At 39.4% G+C, this 23634-nt stretch overlaps 1 protein-coding gene across 1 annotated transcript in view; it reads right to left on the bottom strand.

Moving 5' to 3' along the window:
* The window catches only part of PDE8B (phosphodiesterase 8B), a 137090-nt gene that overhangs the window by 14595 nt on the left and 98861 nt on the right, over window positions 1–23634 (bottom strand). The window contains exons 10-16 of the mRNA XM_039245560.1: window positions 19308–19350; window positions 15240–15317; window positions 5604–5680; window positions 3994–4158; window positions 1907–1952; window positions 1340–1475; window positions 248–446 (exon numbers count right to left, since the gene is read on the bottom strand). Coding sequence (XP_039101491.1) covers window positions 248–446; window positions 1340–1475; window positions 1907–1952; window positions 3994–4158; window positions 5604–5680; window positions 15240–15317; window positions 19308–19350 — 744 coding nt within the window. The remainder of the gene's footprint in view (window positions 1–247; window positions 447–1339; window positions 1476–1906; window positions 1953–3993; window positions 4159–5603; window positions 5681–15239; window positions 15318–19307; window positions 19351–23634) is intronic.

The following is a 23634-nucleotide window of genomic DNA, read 5'->3' as shown; positions in this document are numbered from 1 at the left end:
GTAAGGGAGGCTCGACAGTGGCTTCAATTATTATTTTAGGCATTTGCGAGAGAGCAGAGCTGGGGGAAAAGGCCATGTCTTTACAACACCAACATGACTAGTTAATTTGATCACTCAAAGAACTGTCAGACTGGCTGCAATTTGCATACATATAAGTAGTTATTTGCCTTATATATTTATTAAGATTGGGCTCTTGGACCTCCAATCTAGGCAAGTAACTAACAAGATCATGATATGGAAATTCTACCTTTACTCTTTCCTTTCCAAGGAAGAAGGCAGTGGCGTGCAGGACATCGGCAGCATGGGTGGAGTTATGGTAAGCATTGGAAGAGTGGTAGTTGGCCTCAATCACTTGGAGCCAGGCCCGCAGAGTAGTTTCAGAACAATGTAGAAATTCACATACTCCAAACCGGGAAAATACTTTTAAGCCCAGGTAAACCAATGGCCTGGAAAACAGGAAAGCAAACCCTGATTCATTGTGTTTACTGATCTAGAAACTGCTTTCTTTGATGACACAGGGGAAGAGAGGCCTTTTGCTTGTGACATTTACTCCACATGAACAAGAGCTTAAAAACATCCCCTCCCCGAATTAGAAGGAGACAGAGCATCTCCTCACCAGTCACTTCTTTACAACTAGGTGCCTCATAGTGGCCAGTCCAAGTGATTTCCATATTATCTTGAACTCAGATGGCCTTCAGTGGCTCTAGCAACCAAAAAAGTTCCCTGATAGTCCCTCTCCATCTCTACTTCCATATAACCTCTGTACTTCCTCTGTGTCCCCTTAGGAAGTTACTGAGCCTAAGGACAGTGGTGTCAGTAAAGTCCTATCATTTACGACCATGTTAGATTTACAGGTGAGAATCATTCAAATGCTATAGAGCAGCATCCCTGGAAGAAAGAGCCATCTCCTACTATAAAAGAGGACTTTCTGAGTTACTCTTCTTACTGCCTACAGGATGGAACAAAAGTCAAATCTGTAGCACTTTCAAACTTATTTTGTAAGGTGGAGCTTCAACAAGTTTGGGGCCGAGAGTACTTGGGACTCTCGGCTCACCGGCACAAAGGAATGACCTGGATAAATGTGAAAAGGACACTCAGTATGTCCTCCTCATGGGTCATCACCAGGCTAATCCTACATCTTACCCACTTTGTCTCCATAAAGGAGCTCACTCAGAGGCCACAGTCTCTCTGCTTGTGCGACACTCCAGCAAGGCATGAAAAGCAGAACCTGTGAAGTTTCTTGTGGCAAGAACTCACGTCTCCCTCAAAGTTTCCAGCTGTGAAAGTCTTGAGCGTGGACATCAATCTTCCCCCACCTGCAGCCAGAGAAGCCACATACCTTTTATGTGTAACAGCTTCCAATTCAAAGATGTTGAACTCCCAACTTTCCTCATTATCAAGTAATTGAGCGATACAAGGGGGGACATCGTTGATGGTTATTGGCATCGCAAGGTGACTGTGACTCTGGTGCACATCTGAGCAAACAGATGGGGTTAGGGAGGCTGGTTAATTGTGGAATCTTGAGTGCCCCCGAGCACTTGTTAGCATCTTCACAGTTGCTACTAGAAAGGAAGTCCTGAACTTCCAAGGATAGGCAGATTTTCACTCTAGGGTTCTTCTATTATGAAACTTCAAGATATCCCAACAAAAAATAAAAGTAAAAAAATAATTCCATCTAGCTGTCTGGTTAAATGTACAGAGATTTGCAATTCTTATTCTGACTGTGCTCAGAGATGTCATTTCAATTAGGAGACCTGGTTTCAAATGCAGACCACAGAGATGGTTAATTCCAATGAGACCAACAAGCAAGCCACACCAAGACCCTTCCCAAACAATAATCACAGCACTGGGGAAGGCAAAGGCTGGAGACAGGTTATCAGTGACAAGTGGACAGATGACAACTTACTCTTAGTGAACACATACTCGTTTCCTGACAACCTTCTCAAGCCATCCTGGAATAAAGAAAGCTACTATTAGAAGCATACTTTGTATTTCTTCCATTACAAAGAGATTTGAATCGTGAATAACCCAATCTGGAATTCCCAATTTGAAGCTCAAAATTAGATCATACTAGTATCAATAAGACAGAGGACACTCTCCCTTCCACAGCTACTAGCCCCAGGAGATGGAGAATTGAGAGTAAAATGGGTAGGACTTTATTCAGGTTTCACACCTGACCTCTGAGCTGCCTTTGTTGCTTTCTCACAGCATCCTTGTCATCTGGCATCTTGAAGCCACATCAATGAAATCACAGACGGGATCTTGCTTTTGGATGCATGTTATTTTGAAGAGGTCCCACTTACCCTTCTAAGTTATTCTTGTGTTCTCAGGTTTAAAAATTGGGAAACCAAAGCCATGGGCCACATTTTGGGGATGACCTAATGTAAAGCTTTAAAAAGGTTGGGCTGATTTTTGACTAATATCTAATTTTTTCCCCCAACTGTATTTTCTGCTTTGCAACATGAGCATTGCAGTTAGCCTTCAAAAGTAAAGTTTCTGGATTTGAGATCTTTGGAGGGGCAGCTTAAGGGAGTGGAGAGAATCCTAATGATGTGCCATTTACTAGGCTGTTCATGTTCTTGCAGCTCAGTTTCCTTCCCTCTAGTTTCCACCCTTGAGTATGTAATTATTTAGACCTTTGCTTGAAAACCATTTATAATTGCTTATTTGTCTCCCTAGAAAGTGTGTGCTAAGGTTTAAAGTATTTATGAAGGGCTCCCCTGAAGTCGACACCTTGGATCTTTAGGCCAACAGCTGAATTTTTAAAATCCTATAAATAGGTAGGTAACAATGGCTACAACTGTCCTGCCTCTAAGGTACATATCACAAGGCACTCCTCTCCTTTTTCTCTGCCTTTCTGTTTTTCCTCTTCCCTAAAACTAAATAAAACTAAGTGGAATCCTGCACTGGTTCCTCACAACACGACCCACAAGACGGTATGGCAACAGAGGGAAGAGGCAGATGACTTGGCTCCAGGAACCAGATTCCTCCAAATGTGGTGCTGCTGCGGGAGCCCGCCTGACGGACCCTCGCCAGCCTTCTCCAGAACTGAAGCCCGCACTGCTCTGGGAGGGGATGACGGAGGCCAGCCAGGGACAGGAAAGGAACAGGAAATCACTCAAATTACAGGCTCACCAAAGACCTTTTGCAAGAACAGGAGAACTGACGGGAAAGCCAGTCAACACTCAGCATTTGGTGACAGCGCTAGACAGAAACCTGCCAAGTCAAACTGGTAAGTGACTCCTGGAGTTTGTTTTTCTCCCAAGAAGCCTTCGAGCTTCACCCTCTGATAAGGACTAAAGTGAGTAATCTGAATTTTCTTCTTTTGCTTCACTTGCTGATAGATGGGGATTACAGCCAAATAGATCACAGCAAAACACTAGAACACACGAGTCCTTAGAAATCGGCTACTCCTGGTGATTACAAATGGCGGTGGTACTGGTGTGCTGGGTGCCTCCCCTATGGAGCCAGAACAGCTCTGCTCTGCTTTTACTGAATTATAAAGGGAACTTCTATGGAACTATTTTTTTTAAAGAGAGGATTCCAGAGCTGAGATTTTGGGAACTAGTGCTGTAATCTAAGTACAGACCCTTTCATTATATAAAAAGCCTTTAGTCCAAGGAAACCTACCCATATGCCTCAATCCAGTATTATATCAGGTCAGGGAAAGAGGTAAACAAGGGCCGTGTCCTGCATATTTAGCCTTCAATCAACCGCCTCTTTACTCCTTATTGTAATGAGGATTCTGAGGGACTGTCTCCCATGGCTGTGGTCAGTTAGCTTCATGGAAAGATAAATTCGAGAAATACTTGAATTATATCACACATCTGGTCCAGAAATTTTGATGCAGGTGCTTCTGGTTATACTGATATTAGCCCCCACAATGGATGTTTCTGCAACTATACACAACAGTTTATATGTTACATATTATATGTGCTCTAAAGGGCATTTAGTGTTGTCTCCCTGCATTTCTGGTTTTTCCTCATCACTCACTGTCATCAGGCCTCCAACGAGATCACTGGTGTGAGGATCTTCATCTTTGGTACCCAGCTGAGGGGAATACAGTTCTGTGGTCCGTAAAATTTCCAGAACTCTATCCAAGGCTTCTGCTACTGTCACAGGGCTGTTTTCTTGGGCTGCATTGATTATATTTATAACCTAAGGAAATAAAGAATGAATAAATTTGAGGATATTAGGATTATAATTCCCAAAAGTCATACATGTGCTTGCAACCCAAAAGAAATCAAATAGTGAGACATTTTACTGTTCAAAATGAGCAGTGTTTTCACGGAACCACTCCTTTCTTACTGCAACAAGCCTTTCATCCCACCCTCTCCCGGTGGTTCTTCCACCTCGGAGAACACATTTTCTCCAGCTCCTTTGCTTGTCTTTCTCCAGCTGTCTTCCACAGGTTGGAGCTCCTCAAGAGAAGAGGGTGCAGGGCCTTTCTCTCACTCGACAGTCCTTCCAGAGCCCAGCTGTTCCCATGACTTTGGACACACATGATCCATAATGCCAAGGATTCTCAAATTTACATCCCTGCTGGAACTCATTTTTGACCTTCAAGTTTGTATAATTCAATTACCTACTTGACATATCTATTGGAATATCTTACTGAGATGTCCAAAACTGAATTCATGGTATTGCTCCCTTCTCCCCAAAGCAAGGAAACAAATGGAACAAAAGACTGAAGGACAAGAGCTTCTTCTCTGGTTTTTACACTAGAGTAAAAAACAAACAAAAACCAAACAATAACAAAACAAAACAAAACTTCTATCTGCCTGTGCTCCCACTCAGAACCTGGATGGCCCCAGCTGACAAAGAGCTTTCCTGTCATCCTGATAATGTTATTCATCACCAAGTCAAATTGATTCTACCTCTAAATATTTCTTGATCTATTCAATTCTAACTCCATTGCTTTAATTCTAGTACAATTACCACCACTTCTTGCCTGGAACTCTAGAAAAGCCCCCTAACCCGCCTCTTCTATTTCATTCTTGCCCTCTCTAGTCCATTCTCTGCATGGCAGCTCACTGTTGCTTTTCATAAACACACTGGATTATGTCTCCCCCTACTTGAAACTCATCAGTGGTTTCCACTGCACAGAAACTAAAATATGAACCCCTCCTTACAGCTGCATGTCACCATCTTCTCCCCTCTGCTCTCCAAACTCTAGCCATCTGAACTTTCTTTCAGGTCTTCAAATACTCCAACCCCCCTTTTCTCACCTCTGCTTCATCCCTTGCTGTGCCTACTGCCTAGAATTGTCTTCCCTCACCTCTTCTTTTAACAGACTTGGATGCTTCAGTTGTTTCTTCAAGTATCATTTCCTCTAGAGAGAGAGAGAGAGACTCTTCCTGATCACCTCACCTCATGTAAATAGAACTGTAATATGATTTTCTCTTAGAACACTGTTTTCCTCACCATCATTTTAATTTATAACTATGAATTTATTAGTTATGTCTTTATTTAATATCTGTTTACTCTACCCGACTGTAAACTCTTTGGTATCAGTGACAAGTCATTCATCATGTCTGTCTCTAGAAATGAGTCCAGTGCTGGGTAGTCCTGATTGCAGAGCAGAGGCAGCAGTTGTCACTCACCTTTGTGATGGGAGCCTCAATGGTCATGGAATGAATCCTTGCCATGGATGGATAGCGACGATTCTGGAGGCTTGGTGCTGGGGAGAAGTAAATACAGTTATATCTGGTTCTGGTGGCTCAGTGTGGCTAAATACAGCAAAGGAGCCCTTCATAGGCTGGGGACCTGATTCTCACCAGACTACTTCCCAGTGCCCTGCACAAAGCAAAGGATTCACCCATCCTTTAATTCTACAAGGTTGAGAAGTCAGTCACTACTTGTCTAGAAAGGGTGGATGGGTCTGGTACTATGATGGCAGGCAGGATTTAGGAGTCCTAGTTCCACAAAAGAAATTTCAGAGGTTAATGGGATCCTGAGGCCCCATCCCCACTCACTTTCCTATAAATCACTGACACCCAATTTTGATAGTTCCTAACTTTCAGTCCCCAGCTTCTGGCCATGTGGCTGGATGAGGACAGTGTGGGAGAGTAGAAGTGATTCCTGGTTGGGGGAGGCACAAATGAAAGTGCTTTCAGTATCAGTCAGGCCAGGCGTTTCACCTCCCTGAGCCTCGATATTCTTAACACCCAGAACCTGGTGACGTTCTAGATCAGATCTACAGAAAACTTTCATTTTTAAGTAATTCTAATTTTACTTTTAAATTTTTTTGTTGTTTTAAAATTCCAGTATAGTTTAAAAAAAAGTGTTCTATTAGTTTCAGGTGTACAATATAGTAATTCAACAATTTAATACATTACTCAGAGCTCACTGTGGTAAGTGTAAGCTTAATCCCTGTTATCTGTCACCCATACCTCCCAGTCCACTTCCCCTCTGGTAACCACCAGATTGTTCTCTGTATTTAAGAGTATCTTTTTTTACTTTGCTTCTTATATTCCACATGAGTGAAATCATATGGTATTTGTCTTTCTCTGACTCATTTAAGCATTATACTCTCTAGATCCATCCACGTTTTTGCCAACAGCAAGATTCCATTCTTTGTTACAGCTGGGAAATCTTCCTTATCCATTCATCTATCAATAAACACTTAGGCTGCTTCCATAATTTGGCTATTGTAAATAATGCTGCAGTAATCATAGAGGTGCATGTGTCTTTACAAATTAGTGTTTTTTTTTTTTTTAATTTATTGGATAAATACCCAGTAGTGGAATTACTGGATCTTATTATGGTAATTCTTTGTGGAAGCTCCATATTGCCATCCACAGTGGCGCCATCAATGTGCATTCCCACCAACAGTGCACAAGGGTTCCTTTTTTTCCATATCCTCACCAACACTTGTTATTTCTTGTGTTTTTCATTTTACCCATTCTGACACGTGTAAAGTGATATCTCACTGTGGTTTTGACCTGTTTTCCCCTGATGGTGAGGACTATTGAGCATCTTTTCATGTGTATTTTGGTCATCTGTGTCTTTGGAGAAATGTCTTCATGTCTTCTGCATATTTTTAATCAGACTGTGTTTTTGTTGTTAAGTTGTATAAGTTCTTTATATATTTTATATACTAACCCTGTATTGGCTATGTGCATTTGCAAATGTATTTTTCCATTCACTTGGTTTTTAGTTTTCTTGATTGGTTCTTTTCCTTTGCAAAAGCCTTTTAAGTTGGTGTAGTCCCAATGGTTTATTCTTGCTTTTTTGTTTCCTTTGTCTCAGGAGACATATCTAGAAAAATGTTACTATAGTCAGTGTCAGAGAAATTACCGTCTTTGCTCTCTTCCAGGATTTTTATGGTTTCAAGTCTCACATTTAGGTGTTTAATCTATTTTGAGGTTTATTTGTGTGTATGGTGTAAGAAAGCAGTACAGTTCACTCTTTTGCATGTAGCTTTCCAGTTATCCCAACACTATTTGTTGAAGAGACTGTCTTTTCCACATTGCATATTCTTTCCTCTTTTGTCAAAGATTAACGGGCCATATAATTGTGGGCTGTTTCTGGGCTCTATTCTCTTCCATTGATCTATGTATCTGCTTCTGTGCCCGTAGTGTACTATCTTGATTACTACAGCTTTGTATTATATCCTGCAATCTGGGATTGTGATACTTCTACTCTTATTTTTCCTTTTCAAGACTGCTTTGGCCATTTAGGGTCTTTTGTAATTCCATACAAATTTTAGGATTATTTGTTCTAGTTCTGTGAAAAATGTGGTTGGTATTTTGACAGGCATTCTATTACATCTGTAGATTACTTTGGGTAGTATAGACATTTATTTTTTATTTTTTTAATTTTTTTTAAAAAATTTATTTCTGAGAGAGAGAGACAGCATGAGCAGGGGAGGGTCAGAGAGAGGGGGACACAGAATCCAAAACAGGCTCCAGGCACAGAGCCTGATGTGGGGCTTGAACCCTTGGACCGTGATCATGACCTGAGCTGAAGTAGGACGCTTAACTGGCTGAGCCACCCAGGTGCCCCAGTATAGGCGTTTTTAACAGTACTTGCTCTCCCACCATAAGCATGGAATATCTTTCCGTTTATTTGAGTCACCTTCAATTTCTTTCATCAGGGTTAATAGTTTCAGAGTTCAAGTCTCTCACCTCCTTGGTTAAGTTCACTATAGGGATTTTTCTATTTTTGGTGCAATTGTAAATGAGATTGTTTTCCTAACTTCTCTTTCTGCTACATTAGTAGTGTATAGAAATGCAAAGGATTTATGTACTTTGATTTTGTATCCTGTGATCTTAATGAATTTATTTATCAGTTCTAGTTTTTGGATGGAGTCTTTTGGATTTTTTTTTTTTAATGTTTTATTTATTTCTAGGAGAGAGAGAGAGACAGCATGAGCAGGGGAGGGTCAGAGAGAGAGTCACAGACTCCGAAACAGGCTCCAGGCTCTGAGCTGACAGTCAGCACAGAGCCGGACGCAGGGCTCGAACCCACGAACCACGAGATCATGACCTGAGCGAAAGTCGGACGATTAACCGACTAAGCCACCCAGGCGCCCCTGGAGTCTTGTGGATTTTCTACATATAGAATCATGCCACCTGCAAATATTAAAAGTTTTACTCTTCCTTACCAATGTGGATGCCTTTTATTCCTTTTTCTTGTTTTATTACTTTGGCTAGTACTTCCAGTACTATATTGATTAAAAGTGCTAAGATTGGATATCCTTGTCCATTCCTGATTTTGGAGGAAAAACTCAGTTTTTTTGGATTGAGTAAGATGTTACCTGTGGGTTTTTTTTTAATATGGCCTTTATTATGTTGAGTATGTTCCCTCTAAATTTTGTTGAGGGTTCTCATAAATGGAGGTCGTGCTCTGTTAAATGCTTTTTCTCCATCTTATTTTTATAATCCTTTCTCTTGTTGATGTATCACACTGATTGACTTGCAAATGCTGAACCTTCCTTGTATCCCAGTAATAAATCTCACTTGATTGTGGTGAATGATTTTTAAGGTATTGTTGGATTCAGTTTATTAACATTTTGTTGGGGATTTTTGCATCTAAGTTCATTAGAGATATTGGCCTGTAGTTTCCTTTTTGTAGTGCCTGCATCTGATTTTGCTATCAGGGTAATGCTGGCCTTATAGAATGAATTTGGAAGCTTTCCTTCCTCCTTGATTTTGTGGAATAGTTTGAGAAGGAAAGGTATTAACTCATCTTTAAATGTTTGGTAGAATTCACCTATGAAGCTATCTGGTCCTGGACTTTTGTTTTGGGGGGAGTTTTTAATTACTGATTCTATTTTCTTGCTGGCAATTGGTCTGTTCAAATTTTCCATTTCTTTCTGATTTGGTTTTGGAAGGTTCTGTGTTTCTAAAAATTTATCTGCCTTCTAGGTTGTCCAGTTTGTTGGCAATAACTTTGAGTCTATTCTCTTATAATTCTCTCTCTCTGGTGTTGGTTGTTATTTCTCCTCCTTCATTTCTGATTTTGAGTTTTTTGTTTTTTTTTTTTAATTTTAGGAGTTTGGCTAGAGGTTCATCAATTTTGTTGATCTTTTCAAAGAACGATCTCCCAGTTTCATTGGGGTTTTTTTGTTTGTTTTGATTTTATTTCTGCTCTAATCTATTATTTCCTTCTTTCTACTGGTTTTGTGTTTGATTTGTTCTTCTTTTGTTAGCTCTTCAGGTATAACTTTAGGCTCTAAGATTTTTTTTTTGTTTCTTGAGGTAGACTTATATTGCTATAAAATTCCTTCTTAGAACTGCTTTTGGTGTACCCTAAAGATTTTGGACTATTGTGTTTTCACTTCCATTTGTCTCCATGCATTTTTGTAACTTATTCTTCAATTTCTTAATGGACCCATTCATTGTTTAGGAGCATGTTATTTAACCTCCTGTATTTGTGTTCTTTCCAGCTTTTTTCATGTGGTTGATTTCCAGTTTCATGGTGTTGTGGTTGGAAAAGATGCATAGTATGACTCTGATCTTCAGGAATGTGTTGAGATTTGTTTCATGGCTTAATTTAATCTATTCTGGACAATGATTCATCTACACTTGAAAAGAATGTGTATTCTGCTGTTTTTGGATGGAATGTTCTGAATACATCTGTTAGATCAATCTGGTCCAGTGTGTCATCCAAAGCCATTGTTTCCTTGTTGATATTCTGTTTGGATGATCTGTCCACTGATGTAACTAGCATGTTACAATCCCCTACTATTATTGTATTACTATCATTTAGTTCCTTTATGTTTGTTATTAACTGCTTTATGTATTTGGGTGCTCCCATGTTGGAAGCATAAATATTTACAACTGTTCTATCTTCCTGTTGGATTGTTCCCTTTATGAAATAGTATCTTTGTCTCTTGCTACAGTCTTTGTTTTAAAGTCTTTTTTTCTCCAATATAAGCATCATCACCCCAGCTTTCTTTTCACTTCCATTTGCATGATAAACACCTGCATTCCTTCACTTTCCATCTGCATGTGTCTTTAGGTCTGAAATGAGTCTCTTGTAGGCAGCATCTAGATGGGTCTTGTGTTTTCATCCATTCCACTACCTTATGTCTTTTGACTGGAGCATTTAGTTCAAAGTAATTATTGAGATGTATGTACTTATTGACATTTTGTTACTTGTTTTCTGGGGTTTTTTTTGTGGTTCTTCTCTGTTCCTTTCTTTTCCTGCTCTCTCTCATGGTTTGCTTGCTTTCTTTAGTGATATACTTAGATTCCTTTTTATTTTTAGCATATTACTTATTTTTGATTTACGGTTACCATTAGGTTTGCATGTAACAGCTTATGCATATAGCAGTTTAGATTAAATTGATGGTCATTTAAGTTTGAACACATTCTTTTTCCTCTCCCTCACTCCCATGTTTTTAATACATGGTGTCATATTTGACATCCTTTTATTTTGTGACTCCCTTGACTGATTTTTACGGAAGTACTTAGTTTTACTACTTTTGTGCTTCCTACATTTCATATTCTTGCTTATGGTCTTTTCTTTCCATTCAAAGAGTCCCCTTTAACATTTTCTGGAGGCCTACTTTAGTGGTGATGAATTCCTTTAACTTTGTCTTGGGAAACTCTTTATCTTTCTATTCTGAATTATAGCCTTGCTGGATACAGTATTCTTGGCTGCAAGATTTTTTCTTTCAGCACTTTGAATAGGTCATGCCATTCCCTTCTGGCCTGCAAAGTTTTTGAAAAATCATCTGATAGCCTTATGGGATTTCCCTTGTATGTAACGGTTTTCTTTTCTCTTGCTGCTTTTAACATTCTCTCATTCTCTCATTCCTTTTTGCCATCTTAATTATTATCCATCTTGGTGTCAACTTCCTCAGGTTGATTTTGTTGGGGGCTCTCTGTGCCTCCTGAATCTGGATTTCTGTTCCCTAACCCCACTTTAGGAAGTCTTCAGCTAATATTTCTTCAGAATAATTTTCCGCTTCCTTCTCTCTGTCTTCTCCTTTGGGGATCCCTATAATGTGAATGTTATTATGCTTGATGGTGTCACTGAGTTCTCCAAGTCTGTTTTCATTTTTAATTATTTTTTTTCTCCACTATTCAACTTGATTCCTTTCCCTTACTCTGTCTTCCAAATTGCTGACTGGTTCTTCCACTTTGTCTAGTCTACTATTTATTCCATCTTGTGTATTTATTTTTTAAATTTTTTTTAAAGTTTTTATTTATTTCTAGGAGAGAGAGAGAGAGAGAGAGAGAGAGACAGCGTGAGCAGGGGAGGGTCAGAGAGGAGGGAGTCACAGACTGAAACAGTCTCCAGGCTCTGAGCTGGCAGTCAGCACAGAGCCCTATGCGGGGCTTGAACCCACGAACCGCGAGATCATGACCTAAGTGAAAGTCGGACGCTTAACCGACTAAGCCACCCAGGCGCCCCTCTATCTTGTGTATTTTTAATTCCAGCTATTGACTTCCTCATCTGTGGTTCTTTTTATGGTTTCTTTTTGTTAACGGTCTCACTGAGATCTTCCACTCTTTTCTCAAGTCCAATAGTATCTTTATGATCATTACTTTAAATTCCCTATCAGCCATATTTCCTTTTTCTGTTTTGCTTAGCTCTGTTGCTGTGATTTTGTCCTATTCTTTCATTTGGGACATAGCTCTCTGTCTCTCATTTTGTCTAACTCTCTGTTTCTGTGTGTTAGTGAAGTCACCTACAACTCCTGCTCTTGCAAGTAGTAGCCTTGTGAGGGAGTCTTGTAGTGCCCTGCAATGCACTGTCCTCTGTTCACCAGAACCTGGCACTTGAGGGATGTCTCGCATTTGTTGTGTGCACCCTACTGTTGTGATTGAACTGCTTTTTCCTTTGGTCCAGTTGACTGCAATGGCTCTCTTTGCCTGTTGTGGTCAGGAATTGTTTCCTGTGCTGTGAGTAGGCCAGTCTGTGGCTACCTCAGGCTTGGGTCAGTCCGTGCATTTTCCAGAGATACAGTATCAGTGAACTTCAGGGCACTTTTGCTGTACTGTCCCCTGAGCACCTTTTGTTGGCAGGCAGGGACTGCAGTCAGACCAGATCTCTGCACCTAGCAGTGTGCCTGGCTGTACTTGGATTGGTGGGTGTGGTTATCTTCCCTCTACCCAGGGCAGGAGTCACTTTGGAGGGTGCTGGTCCCTACTGGGGCTGCTTGCACCTGCCATGCTATGGTACTACTTTGGATGTGCTCTGGCCAAGGGACTACTGAGTGGCCTATGAGGGTGGGTCTGCTGTGTGAAAAGACCTAGAACTGGAGCCTGGCTGGAGAGGGTGAGTTTGTAACAAAACTCAAGGGTGGGATGCACTGTTAACAAGTTAGGTATTGACTGTGAGCAATGAGCTGGTTCTAGCAGGTGGTTATGTATCTAGGATGTGGGGTGGGAGAGGAAATTGGTGGCTTTCCAGCTCTTTTGTTTCTCGAGGAGTCTTCCATTGATCAATCCCTGCCCCTCCAACACACTCTCTGAGGGAGTAAACAACCCTCCCTCCTGTATACCCCAGGTGTTATTCAAGATGTTGTTTCTATGCTGTATTTCTGTCTGCTGTGCTATTTCTTTAAGGGCAGGTACTCCATTTCCTCTCATCCTTCCAGCTCTCTCAGAGCTGATTTGTAAAGTTCCAGATGTTAAGCCCACTAATTGTAAGAACTAATGAAATTTTGCCCATCTCATTTTCAAAGCCAAATGTTATGGGGATTCCCTGTGCCCGGGGTGCCTGGCATGAGGGTGTATTTCTCTCCTCTCTTTGAGTCTGCCATCCCTCCCTCTTAAGGGTGTTTAGCTTCCAAACATATTTCTACTCTTCCTACTCTCCGCTCTGTGGCCTCTTCTCTACATTTAGCTGTGAAGTTTGTTATGCCAGTCTTCAGGTTATTTTCTGGGTCATTTATTCTGATGTGGGTTTTACCGAGTTGTATCCATGAGATACGCTAAGGGTCCTCCTACTCAGCCATCTTCTCCATTTTTTTTTTGAACAGGTAGTGCTTACATATGGGTAAAAATTCCAAGGGGAGAAGCTTTACCTTAAAAGCCCCATTATATGTACGTGATGAATCACTGATTTTTACTCCTGAAATAATCATTACACTATACACTAACTTGGATTTAAATAAAGTATAAAATTTTTTAAAAGAATTATAAACCTATAAATAAATAAATGCCCTGTTCTCATCAGATCATCCTACCAATGCCTGTGAGGCAGGAAGGACAGATAGAATCCTCAGGTTATAGATGCAATAACTTAATCTGGCCAGTACCAAGAAAGCTCACCTGCTGCTTACCATCATTATAGCTCTCTTCTGTACTCTGCAACGTCTACTTCTCCAAGTTCTGGAGAGATGATAATCCCATCTCAAACTTTACACTGAAAACTCAGCTAATCTACTTCAAATTCTCTCATCCATTATCATTTCCATCTAAAATGTTCCATCTACATCTGAAAATATTTCAGTCCGTCTTCTTTTTTTACCTTCTTGGCCCCAATCCTTGGCATGCCCTGTGACTTATCCCTTTTCCTCTATGAATTATTCATCTTGTCTCTAACGTCTTCAGTCCTTGCCAGTTTAACCACTTTCCTCATCATCAGGTTTCCCAGTGTGACCCATATGACTGAAAAGGCCTTCACTTGCCCTTCCCATTTATTCCCTTAAGTTACCACCCTACTTCTCTCCTTTCTATCCCAGTCACTCACCACCCCTCCTCATGTCCCTAGAATGAATGAGTGAAATCCACTAGTCTGTTCTTGGTGCTTCAGCTCGTTGATCTCTGAAGCAGGTAGTCCTGCTGCTCATCTCCTTTCTCTTGCTACACTCTTGTTCTTGGTTCACCCCCAGTTCTCCTGTGTTCTTCCTTGGCCCTATTTCTCTGCCTCTCCTCTAACTGAAAGAGTGCCTTCAGATCTTGGACTTAAACCTTCTTTTCTTTTCTTTTCTCTTCTCTCTCTCCCCACTCTGCTCCCATCTCTCTCTCACTCTCTCTGCCTCCCCCCTCCACACCCCACACACATTCCTTAGAGATGTTCCCCTGCTCAAAGTTTCATCTGTCAAATCCACATCCCTAGCCCTGAGTACTACTCTTGTATTTTAGCTTTCTTGGCATCTGCACTAAAATAAAAATCATCATTCTCTCCTCAACCCCCCATATTAGCCATACATGGAGACTCCTATTTCTGAAAATATTACTCATATTTTCCCAGGTACCTAGGAATGAAATTTCAGAGTCATTTTGAACTTTTCCCTTTCCCTGCAAATCCAAATGATGACTCAAGGCGTGACTGAACTCAAATAATGTTTTGGTAAAAGATGTTTTACAGAGCAGACCTGTTATGCTAAATTCTGTCTCACAGTATTTCTATGACATTTTATTAAGACTAAGAGTGTGTAACAGGTACACTGAAAACTGGGAAGTGCTGAAGTTGGGAAGCCAGGACCCTGCGGTTCCTTCTCTGCCACTAACACTTAAGAATGACCTAGTATTATATTTAAAAGAATGACCTAGCTATTAAAACTCAAAACTGCTCTCGTGGTTATAATTTCAACACAGTTTAGGTTATCCAAGAACAAGCACAGAGTCATTTCTAAAGGAAGACAAGGACTATAAAAAGTAAAAAAAAAGAATAACAAGTCCTAAAAAAATTTCAGTTTATGGAGAAAAAAAGCAAGCTGCATTAAAACCCTACTACTCGGGGTTTTGTTTACATGCTGACAAATTCTTGAGCATATTCCTCTGTCATCTTCTACACTTTAAAAAGGTCAAGAAATCTGGAAAACTTCTTACCATCACTGCCTCGAGATGATATCGATTTCACATCAATGGACTCTTTCCTCCTGTTCTTGTATCTGAATGAATGAGACTCTAAGGATTTCAAGTTAATAATGGAAAAGTGAGTTTTCAGCTTATTTACAAGTGAAGTTTAGACACATTTCTTCCTCCGTATCTAATGAAAACAAGGTTCCTTTTAAAGCACTCTAAAATACTTCCGAGCAACAGCAAACCACTTTCTCTTCAACTCATCAACAACACAGAGTTATCAGTCATATTAATTGTAAAACAATGCTTTTTTCTTATAGCCATTATGTAATGGTAATGGGGCTTTTTATCAAGAGTTATTTAGTTCCATTAATAAAATATCTTTTTAAAAATAAATATTAAAACTAGGGTGAATTTTGGGAGTTCATTTTGACCTGAAGGATAGTATAGGAAACTGGGTGAGGAAGGCTTTACAGGGATATATGTGGAAATAAAATACTAGTAAAATACACAGAAAGTTGAATTTACGTGAGAAACTATTATGGACTAAATTTAAATTTAGGCCCCTCTGAAAGGTCAGACCTCCAGAGGATCTTCTAGACTCTCCTTAGGATGTGATTTCATCAAATGAGGCAGAGTGGAAATCCCAAGAAGGAAGAGAAGAAAAGGTAGGTTTATAATCCTAACAATTTCCATAACTCAACTCTCACTTTTGTCCCTATTTTCTAAGGGGAATAAAGCACTTCAATTCTGCACAGGTCTTTGCTGACTTTAACACTCAAAATATACTGTCACACTAATACAAGATTGAAGAATGGAGTGAAGACCAAGAGATAAAAATGTCAGGGTGGCAGAGTTGGCTTCAGAAACATGCATTTTCAGGGCATTGGCTTCTTGTGGGAGGAACCCAGTAGCAAGGAGAGAAACTTAATCCTAACACAGAATTACTCCTTACTGTGTAAGGTAGGAGGCAGACATGCAGGTTCCATCAGGGAGAATACATTTCTTATTCATCAATAAATGTTCATATTCCAAGAAAGAAAAATAAGATGCAATCATGCTCTTTGATGAATTGTCTATTAATGGGGGGCCTGGGTGGCTCAGTCAGTTGGGTGTCTGACTCTTGATTTTGTCTCAGATCATGATCTTGCAGTTCAGAAGTTTGAGTCCCACATCAGGCTCTGCCCTGACAGTGCGGAGTCTACTTAGGATTCTGTCTCTCTAACCTCTCTTTCTGCCCCTCCCCGACTCTCAATCTCTCTCTCAAAACAAATAATCTTAAAAATTGTCTATTAACATCAAGAAAAGCACAAGAGAGAACAGGCGTTAATAGAAGCAATCAGTTCCAGAGCCAACTTGTCAAAATTCAAGTCTCCAGAATGCCATCTACTAGCTGTATAACCTTGGCAATGTTACTTCCCTGTGTTTTAGTATCTATGTCTATAAACTGGAGACAGTTACGGCCTCTCAGTTATAAGCTATTGTGAGACATAAATGAGTTAATCCATGCATAGCACTTAATGTAGTGCCTGCGACACAGAAATTATGTACTTCGTCCTGGCTGGCGTTATTAATTACATCTGGTTATTTGCAAATATACCTTCTTTCTAGGCATACATGGGATCAGGTAATAATATCATTCTCTTTGCTGTTTTCACTTTATAATATGTCTTAAATTTTGTCATTTCTGAATCAGCTTTTTAACCATTTATTTTAGTGTCCTAAAAAATCTGATTCAATTAAAAAAGTTAAATCATCAACTAAGCTTGAATTATATTATACAGCTAAAGTGAAGAGCAGAATTATTATGAAGTTGATCTAAACACCATAACCATACAGCCTTGTTTTCTGGATTCTGCCTTAATAATTTTCCTCACCTTGGATAGGAGTTTCAGTATTCATAAAGACACCTATAATTGGTGGCACCTTAAATGACATTGTTAGGATCATATGGCATCTTTCAAACCCTGAAAAACTAACAGTGGTCACTTGCAAAACATTCCTTTTTAGCCTCTTCAGTGACTTAATAATCATATATGTTCCTAACACTCATTTACCACATAATAAATTAAATCTAACTGAATAAACATTTAAGATTAAATTCAAGACTGGGGCACCTGGGTGCCTCAGTGGGTTGAGCATCTGACTTTGGTTCAGGTCATGATCTCATGGTTCCTGAGATCAAGCCCTGCATCCGGCTCTTTGCTGACAGCTCAGAACCTGAAGCCTTGCTTCAAATTCTGTGCTTCTTTTTCTCTCTGCCCCTTCCCTGCTCATGCTCTGTGTATCTCTCTCTCTCTCTCTCTCTCTCTCTCTCTCTCTCTCTGTCCCTCTCTCTTTCTCTCAAAAAATAAACATTTAAAATTTTGAAAAAAAAAGATTAACTTCAAGATTAAAAGATGTCACTCCTCAAAACGTAGTTTCTAAGTAGAACTAAAATAGGGAAATGAGTCTTATGGCTTTGACCATGGCTGGTTAGTTGAATTCTAAATCATTCACTAGAAATTACTCAAAGATATATAACGCTTATTCTTCCTGATATGATGTCAGCTAAAATTAAGAGAATGTAGCAATAGAAATTATTAAAAGTTAAGAGAAATTATTCTTCAATAAAGGCCATTTAAGCCAGATAATTCCTTATTCATTCTCCCAAGAGATGCTTGTGGAATGAATTTACGGACCAAAGAAAATAAGGATGAAGGAGATTTAAGTAACTTTATTCAATGGCAAAAAGGATATAGTGTCGACAATTTTAAAAAATAGCGAACGTTTACTGAGAATCGTGAACATTTACTGAGCACCTACTCTGCACCAGACACTGTGCTTCCATATTTACTTTAAATATAAATTGTCTTGTGTGATCATTATAACAATTCTGAAAGTATGTAGTATGATCTTCATTTTACCAGTGAGAAAATTTCAACTTGGAGAGATTACGTAGGTAGCTCAAAGTCAAAGGGCAGGTCAAATGGTGGAACCTATGTTTTGTAAGATGGGATAGTTTTAATTTATCAGTTCTGTGAGCATTTGTTGAGCCTCTTATGTGTAAGGCAATGCTGGGCACAGTAAAAGATAGTGAAAATGCTGACAACAGTTTTTGGCACCCAGAAGCTCGTAAGTTGATTAAAATAATACTCGTATAAGAGATAAACTAAAACATGAGAGAGAGAGAGAGATGGAGGGAGGGACGGAGAGAGACTGAGAGGGAAGGGCAAGGGCAGAGGAAGGAAAAGGGCAGAGGAAGGGGAGGAGGATAACCAAGAGTTAAACAGCAGGTAGTCAGATATTATATACACTTTCTCCTTCACTTTTCCTAACAATGAGATGCACATTAATTCATTTTACAAGTGAACAAACTAAAGCTCAGAAAGATCAAATTAAGTCCGAGTATGCTAAAATATGGTCCATCCTAGAATCAAGGAAAGGGACTAAATAAGTAGCCCAGAGTCTAACTTTATGCATTAATGGTTGGGAAAACACTAACAAACAAAAGAATATCATGCGTGTGTGCAAGAACAAGAATTTTAAATTTCTGATATACTGATTTTTGCCTCTAATGATCTGAGAGATCCAGACTTTTCAAATATAGAAGTCAGAATCTAGTCATTTCCTCATTTGAGGGTTGAGGAAACAAAGGGTCAGACAGAGTACTGCACAAGGCATAAAGCAAGGGAGTGGGGACTGAAGTGGTGCCTCAGTGCCCTGGGCTTCCAGGACAGGCCAATCCACATTTTCTAATTAGACAGTCACCAACAGCTACAGAGAAAGGGCAGGCTGATCATGGTCTAACAACAGTGTGTCTCTCCTAGACTTCTGGCCACTCTGTTTTGGGTTTATCTGCTCTATGTGTTCTCCAGCCAGTAAGATAAAACCAGGATGAAAGAGGCATTCATTAGAAAAGGTTGCCATGAATGAAGATTTTAAAGTTTTGAAGGGATTCTGCTTTTATTCTGGCCCTCCAGCCTTCCAGAATCCACACTCACAATCCACATTCTGGGGTGTTGCCTGTCAATCTAGACTTCTTCAGAGTAATTTATAGACTTGAACCCACAAATGCCACTGGAGTGTGTAAGAGTGAAATTGAAGTATTCTCACCTGTCTGAGAATTGTCTCCTGAGTCACGATGAATCTTGTGAATCTAAAGTTGTTCAAAAAGTTTGGTAAAACAAGAGGAAGAAATTTTAAATATGGTATTAGCTGCATTTCCAGCCAACAATTTTATCAAAAAGCTCTGTAGACTCAAGAAGCAGATGTTACACAGATAATATGAACAGATGAAAGATGTACATCAAGTGATAATACTATAAATGCTCTATTACTTTCAGACACTTATAGAATGGCTGAACCTGAGAGCAAGGAGATACCCAAGGGATGCACTTTCTAACCAAAACATCTACACCTCCACTGAGCTATTCCCATTTTGACCTTTTGCAGAAATGCAGAAAGACAAAAAGCTATAACAAAAATTTTATAATGCTAACGTATAATCTCGTTACATTTCAAGCATGTTATAAAATTTTTCTGTAGTATAAAAATAATCTGAATTTAAGCCTAGGATTTTTAAAAAACATCCTAAAAAGCTCTTTCAATGCTCCTTAATTATGGACAGAGCCAATTTACAAATGTTTATCCATAGTGAGATCTGAGCTTTGGATGCAGGCAGCTTAACACCTAGTTCTTTCTCATTATCAAATTTTTTGTGTGTGCTAATGATTTATGCTAATGTCAGTAAATATCTGCCAAACGATGAAGGAAGTCATTAACACTAGAAAATAATATATGCTTTGGGATGTTGCATTTTTTTCTGTTTGTAAGTGAGCCACTGTTATGGAGCTGCAGTTATCTGTACCACACTTAAAATCATGCTCCTTTGCTGCTACCTTCCCCTACTCCCAGGCGTTTGGACAACCACACCTTTGTAGCCACTCAATGAATGGGATAAGTTAACTTGAAAAACAAGACAGGTGAGCGTGTGGTACTATGAAAGAGGATTAGTATGGGCTAGCAACATCAACTGTAATAGCCAGAAGTTCCCTCTATCAGAGAATGGGTACAATGTTCCATCTTGACTGAACCATTGAAAAATAATCATGTAAAACTGAAATGTTAAGAAAGGGGTTTCTATGAATCATTCTGCATAGTCCATTCCACATAATTAGAGAAGCAATTATATGGCCAGCCTGTGTGAGATCTTGGCCAAAATGTGACACTGATCCCATAATTATGGTGCCGTATTATTTCTTCTGTGAATGACTGCTTTATAGTTTTCCTTTACAGATGAAGACGATTTGCCTCAAAGCTACTGAGTACAGTGTGGATTTGTGATACTATATCAAATGAATACAACTTTTGCCTTGTGAATTGTTTTCTCAATCAACTTGAGCTCCAAAGCAAGTTATCTTTAAATATTTAGCTTTTCTCTCTGAATCACAATACATCTCTCCTTTAGGAACAAAGTCCTATGACTTCCCTGATTGCCTAAAAAGGCAGTTGTCTTGTCTATTGGTGACCCCCACAGGTGTGCTAATTGTGGAGCTCCTACAAGGTCAACGTGGCCTTTGTGTTCTGTCTAGATGAAGCCAGATGAATTCCAAGGTCGATTAATACATAGTCCAACCACACCTTTAGTAGGGGACTGCCCTGGTCCCAGACAGGGAGAAGAGGAGACAGGGAGGAGAGATGAGAGGTATCAGGTCCATCTGCTGAGGTAGCTTCCCTTCTGTCTTTCTCCACACTGGATGTGGCATTTGGCACTTTTGGAGCTGAACTCCCTGCTCCCCCTCCAAAACCACTGCCCCTGAAATGGCTCATCTACATCTGCTGGAGTCTCTCCGAGGGACAGTAACAGAAACTAGAAATACTCCTTGATGTCACTTGCTCTACAAGCAGAGGTTGTGCAGGGCAAGGTCAGCACCTGCCACCCAGGATCCTATTTCATGAGTCACTTCATGACCCACTGCAGCAGGAGGAATAATATAATAATATTATATATATATATAATAATAATGCTCACCCCATCCATCCCTTTTACAACTAAAGACTCATCTGGATGAAAAAAAAATTCTTCAAGAATTTGAATTTTTTTCTTGGAGGTCTAAACCCAGCATTTAAAACTTGGCATGAATGATTCCACTAAAATTATTTTCTCCTAATTCTTGGTCATGCTCACTGAGGAAGTAAACAGGGAATGAGTGGTTCTATAGTTTGTTGTTCTCTGGTAGGCAGCCAAGCAGAGAATATGGGCCTGAGGACTGTAGGGCAGGAAGAGAGATGAAGCACCTATGCCCATGACAATAGCAGCCATGTCACCATTAAGAATATTGGTGGTTTGGGGCACCTGGGTGGCTCAGTTGGTTAAGCATTCAACTCTTGATTTCAGCTCAGGTCATGATCTTATGGTTTGTGGGTTCAAACCCTATGCTGGGCTCTGTGCTGATGGCATGGAGCTGCTTGGGATTCTCTTCCTCTCTCTCTGCCCCTCCCCTGTTCACACATTCTCTCTCTCAAAATAAACAAAAATTTTAAAAAAAGGAATATTGGCATTTCATGGGAAGAGGTCAGAATAATGACATGAAGAATTTGAAAGAGGCTGATTCCAACCGTAATGATAACTTTTATGAATTCAATACTGCAGGTGGTGTAGAAATAGCAAGAGAATTAGAATCAGAAGTAGAGCCTGAACCAGGGTGATCTCTGTGTGGAGAGCCCCAAGACCCCATGGCTTGCACCCACTTCAGCTTCAGGTGTCCTGCCAGGGCATCCTCTGTGCAGAAAGTTCCAAGAATGCCTCAGAATATGTACACTTCAGCTCCAGTCAGCCAATGTCACCAGGCACACACAGTCTACACAGGGGATAACAGTACACAACATCATTCCTTCTAGGTTAAAATAAGTAGCTGTTACACCTAATTCAGAGAAACAAACACAGAAAGTCAAGCAAAATAAGGAGACAGAGGACTATGTAGGAATTTAGTGAAAGCTTCAACAGAGAGAAATATAAAAAAGAACCAATCAGAGTTGAAGAATAAAATAACTAAAATGAAAAAAATATACTAAAGGAAATCAATGGTAGATTAAGGATGCAGAATGTATCAGTGATCAGGAAGGCAGGATAATGGAAAGCACCCAAACTGTACAACAAAAGGAAAAAAGAATTTTTAAAAAATGAGGATAAGTTAGGGGATCTCTTTGATCATATCAAGCAAACAAACACTAGCATTATAAGGATCCCAGAAGGAGAAGAGAAAGGGCATAAAACTTACTTGAAAAAATAATAGCTGAAAACTTCCCTAACCTGAAGAACAAAAGAGACATCCAGTTTCAGGAGGCACAGAGAATTCCACATCATGAACCCAAAGAGGTCCACACCACATCACCGAATAATTGAAGTGTCAAAGTTTAAAAACAAAGAGAATTTTAAAAACAAAGAAACAAGTAGTTATGTATAAGGGAAACCTCATAAGGCTGTCAGCTGATTTTTCAGTGAAACATTGTAGGCCACAAAGGGAGTGGCATCATATATTCAAAGTGCTGAAAGAAAAAATCCTGAAATCAAGAATATTCTATGTAGCAAAATTATCATTCAGAGCTAAAGGAGAAATGGAGTTTCCCATACAAAAACGTTAAAGGAATTCATCACCATGATACTTGTCTTACAAGAAATGTTAAAAAGACCTCTTTAAATAGAAAAGAAAGGACTGTAATTAGAAAGAAGAATATTACAAAAGGCAAGGGGGATTCACAAAATAAAAATTTGTAAAGAGATGTGCACATACATAAAATGTGGAAGGGGCTAGTAAAATAAAGTTCTTTCAGAATGTTTCAAACTTAAGTGACCATCAACTTAACATAGACTGTTACATACTTAGGAAAACCTGTAACAGATACACATACACAAAAAGAAAAAGAAAGCCAAGCATAACACTAGAGAAAATTTAAAAATCACAAGGAAAGAGAATAAGACAGGAGGAAAAGAGTTACTTCTATATGTAGATGGTCTAAGGGCTCCAATCAAGACATAGGGTGAATGAATGGAATAAAGAAAAACAAAAACAAAAACAAGGCCTATCTATATGCTTCCTAAAAGAGAATCACTTCAGACCTAAGGACACATACAGACTAAAGTAAAAGGATGGAAAAAGATATTCCATGTAAATGCAAGTGGAAAAAAGAAATAAAAAAGCCAGGTAGCAAATTTATATCAAAGTAGACTTTAAAAGGAAATACTGTAACAAGAGACAAAGGAGGACACTACATAATGATAGAGGGATCAATCCAACAAAAGAATATAAAAATACTAAATACTATACACCAATAAATTTAAAGATCTACACACCCAACATCAATCTAACAAGAAAATATAACAATTTTAAATATCTATGCACTCAAAATTGATCCACCTACATATGTAAAGCAAATATTA

This window comes from Hyaena hyaena, unplaced genomic scaffold, assembly GCF_003009895.1.
Source record: "Hyaena hyaena isolate Hyena2069 unplaced genomic scaffold, ASM300989v1 scaffold_260, whole genome shotgun sequence".
Classification (NCBI taxonomy): domain Eukaryota; kingdom Metazoa; phylum Chordata; class Mammalia; order Carnivora; family Hyaenidae; genus Hyaena; species Hyaena hyaena.
This window is presented reverse-complemented; position numbering and strand designations above follow the sequence as displayed.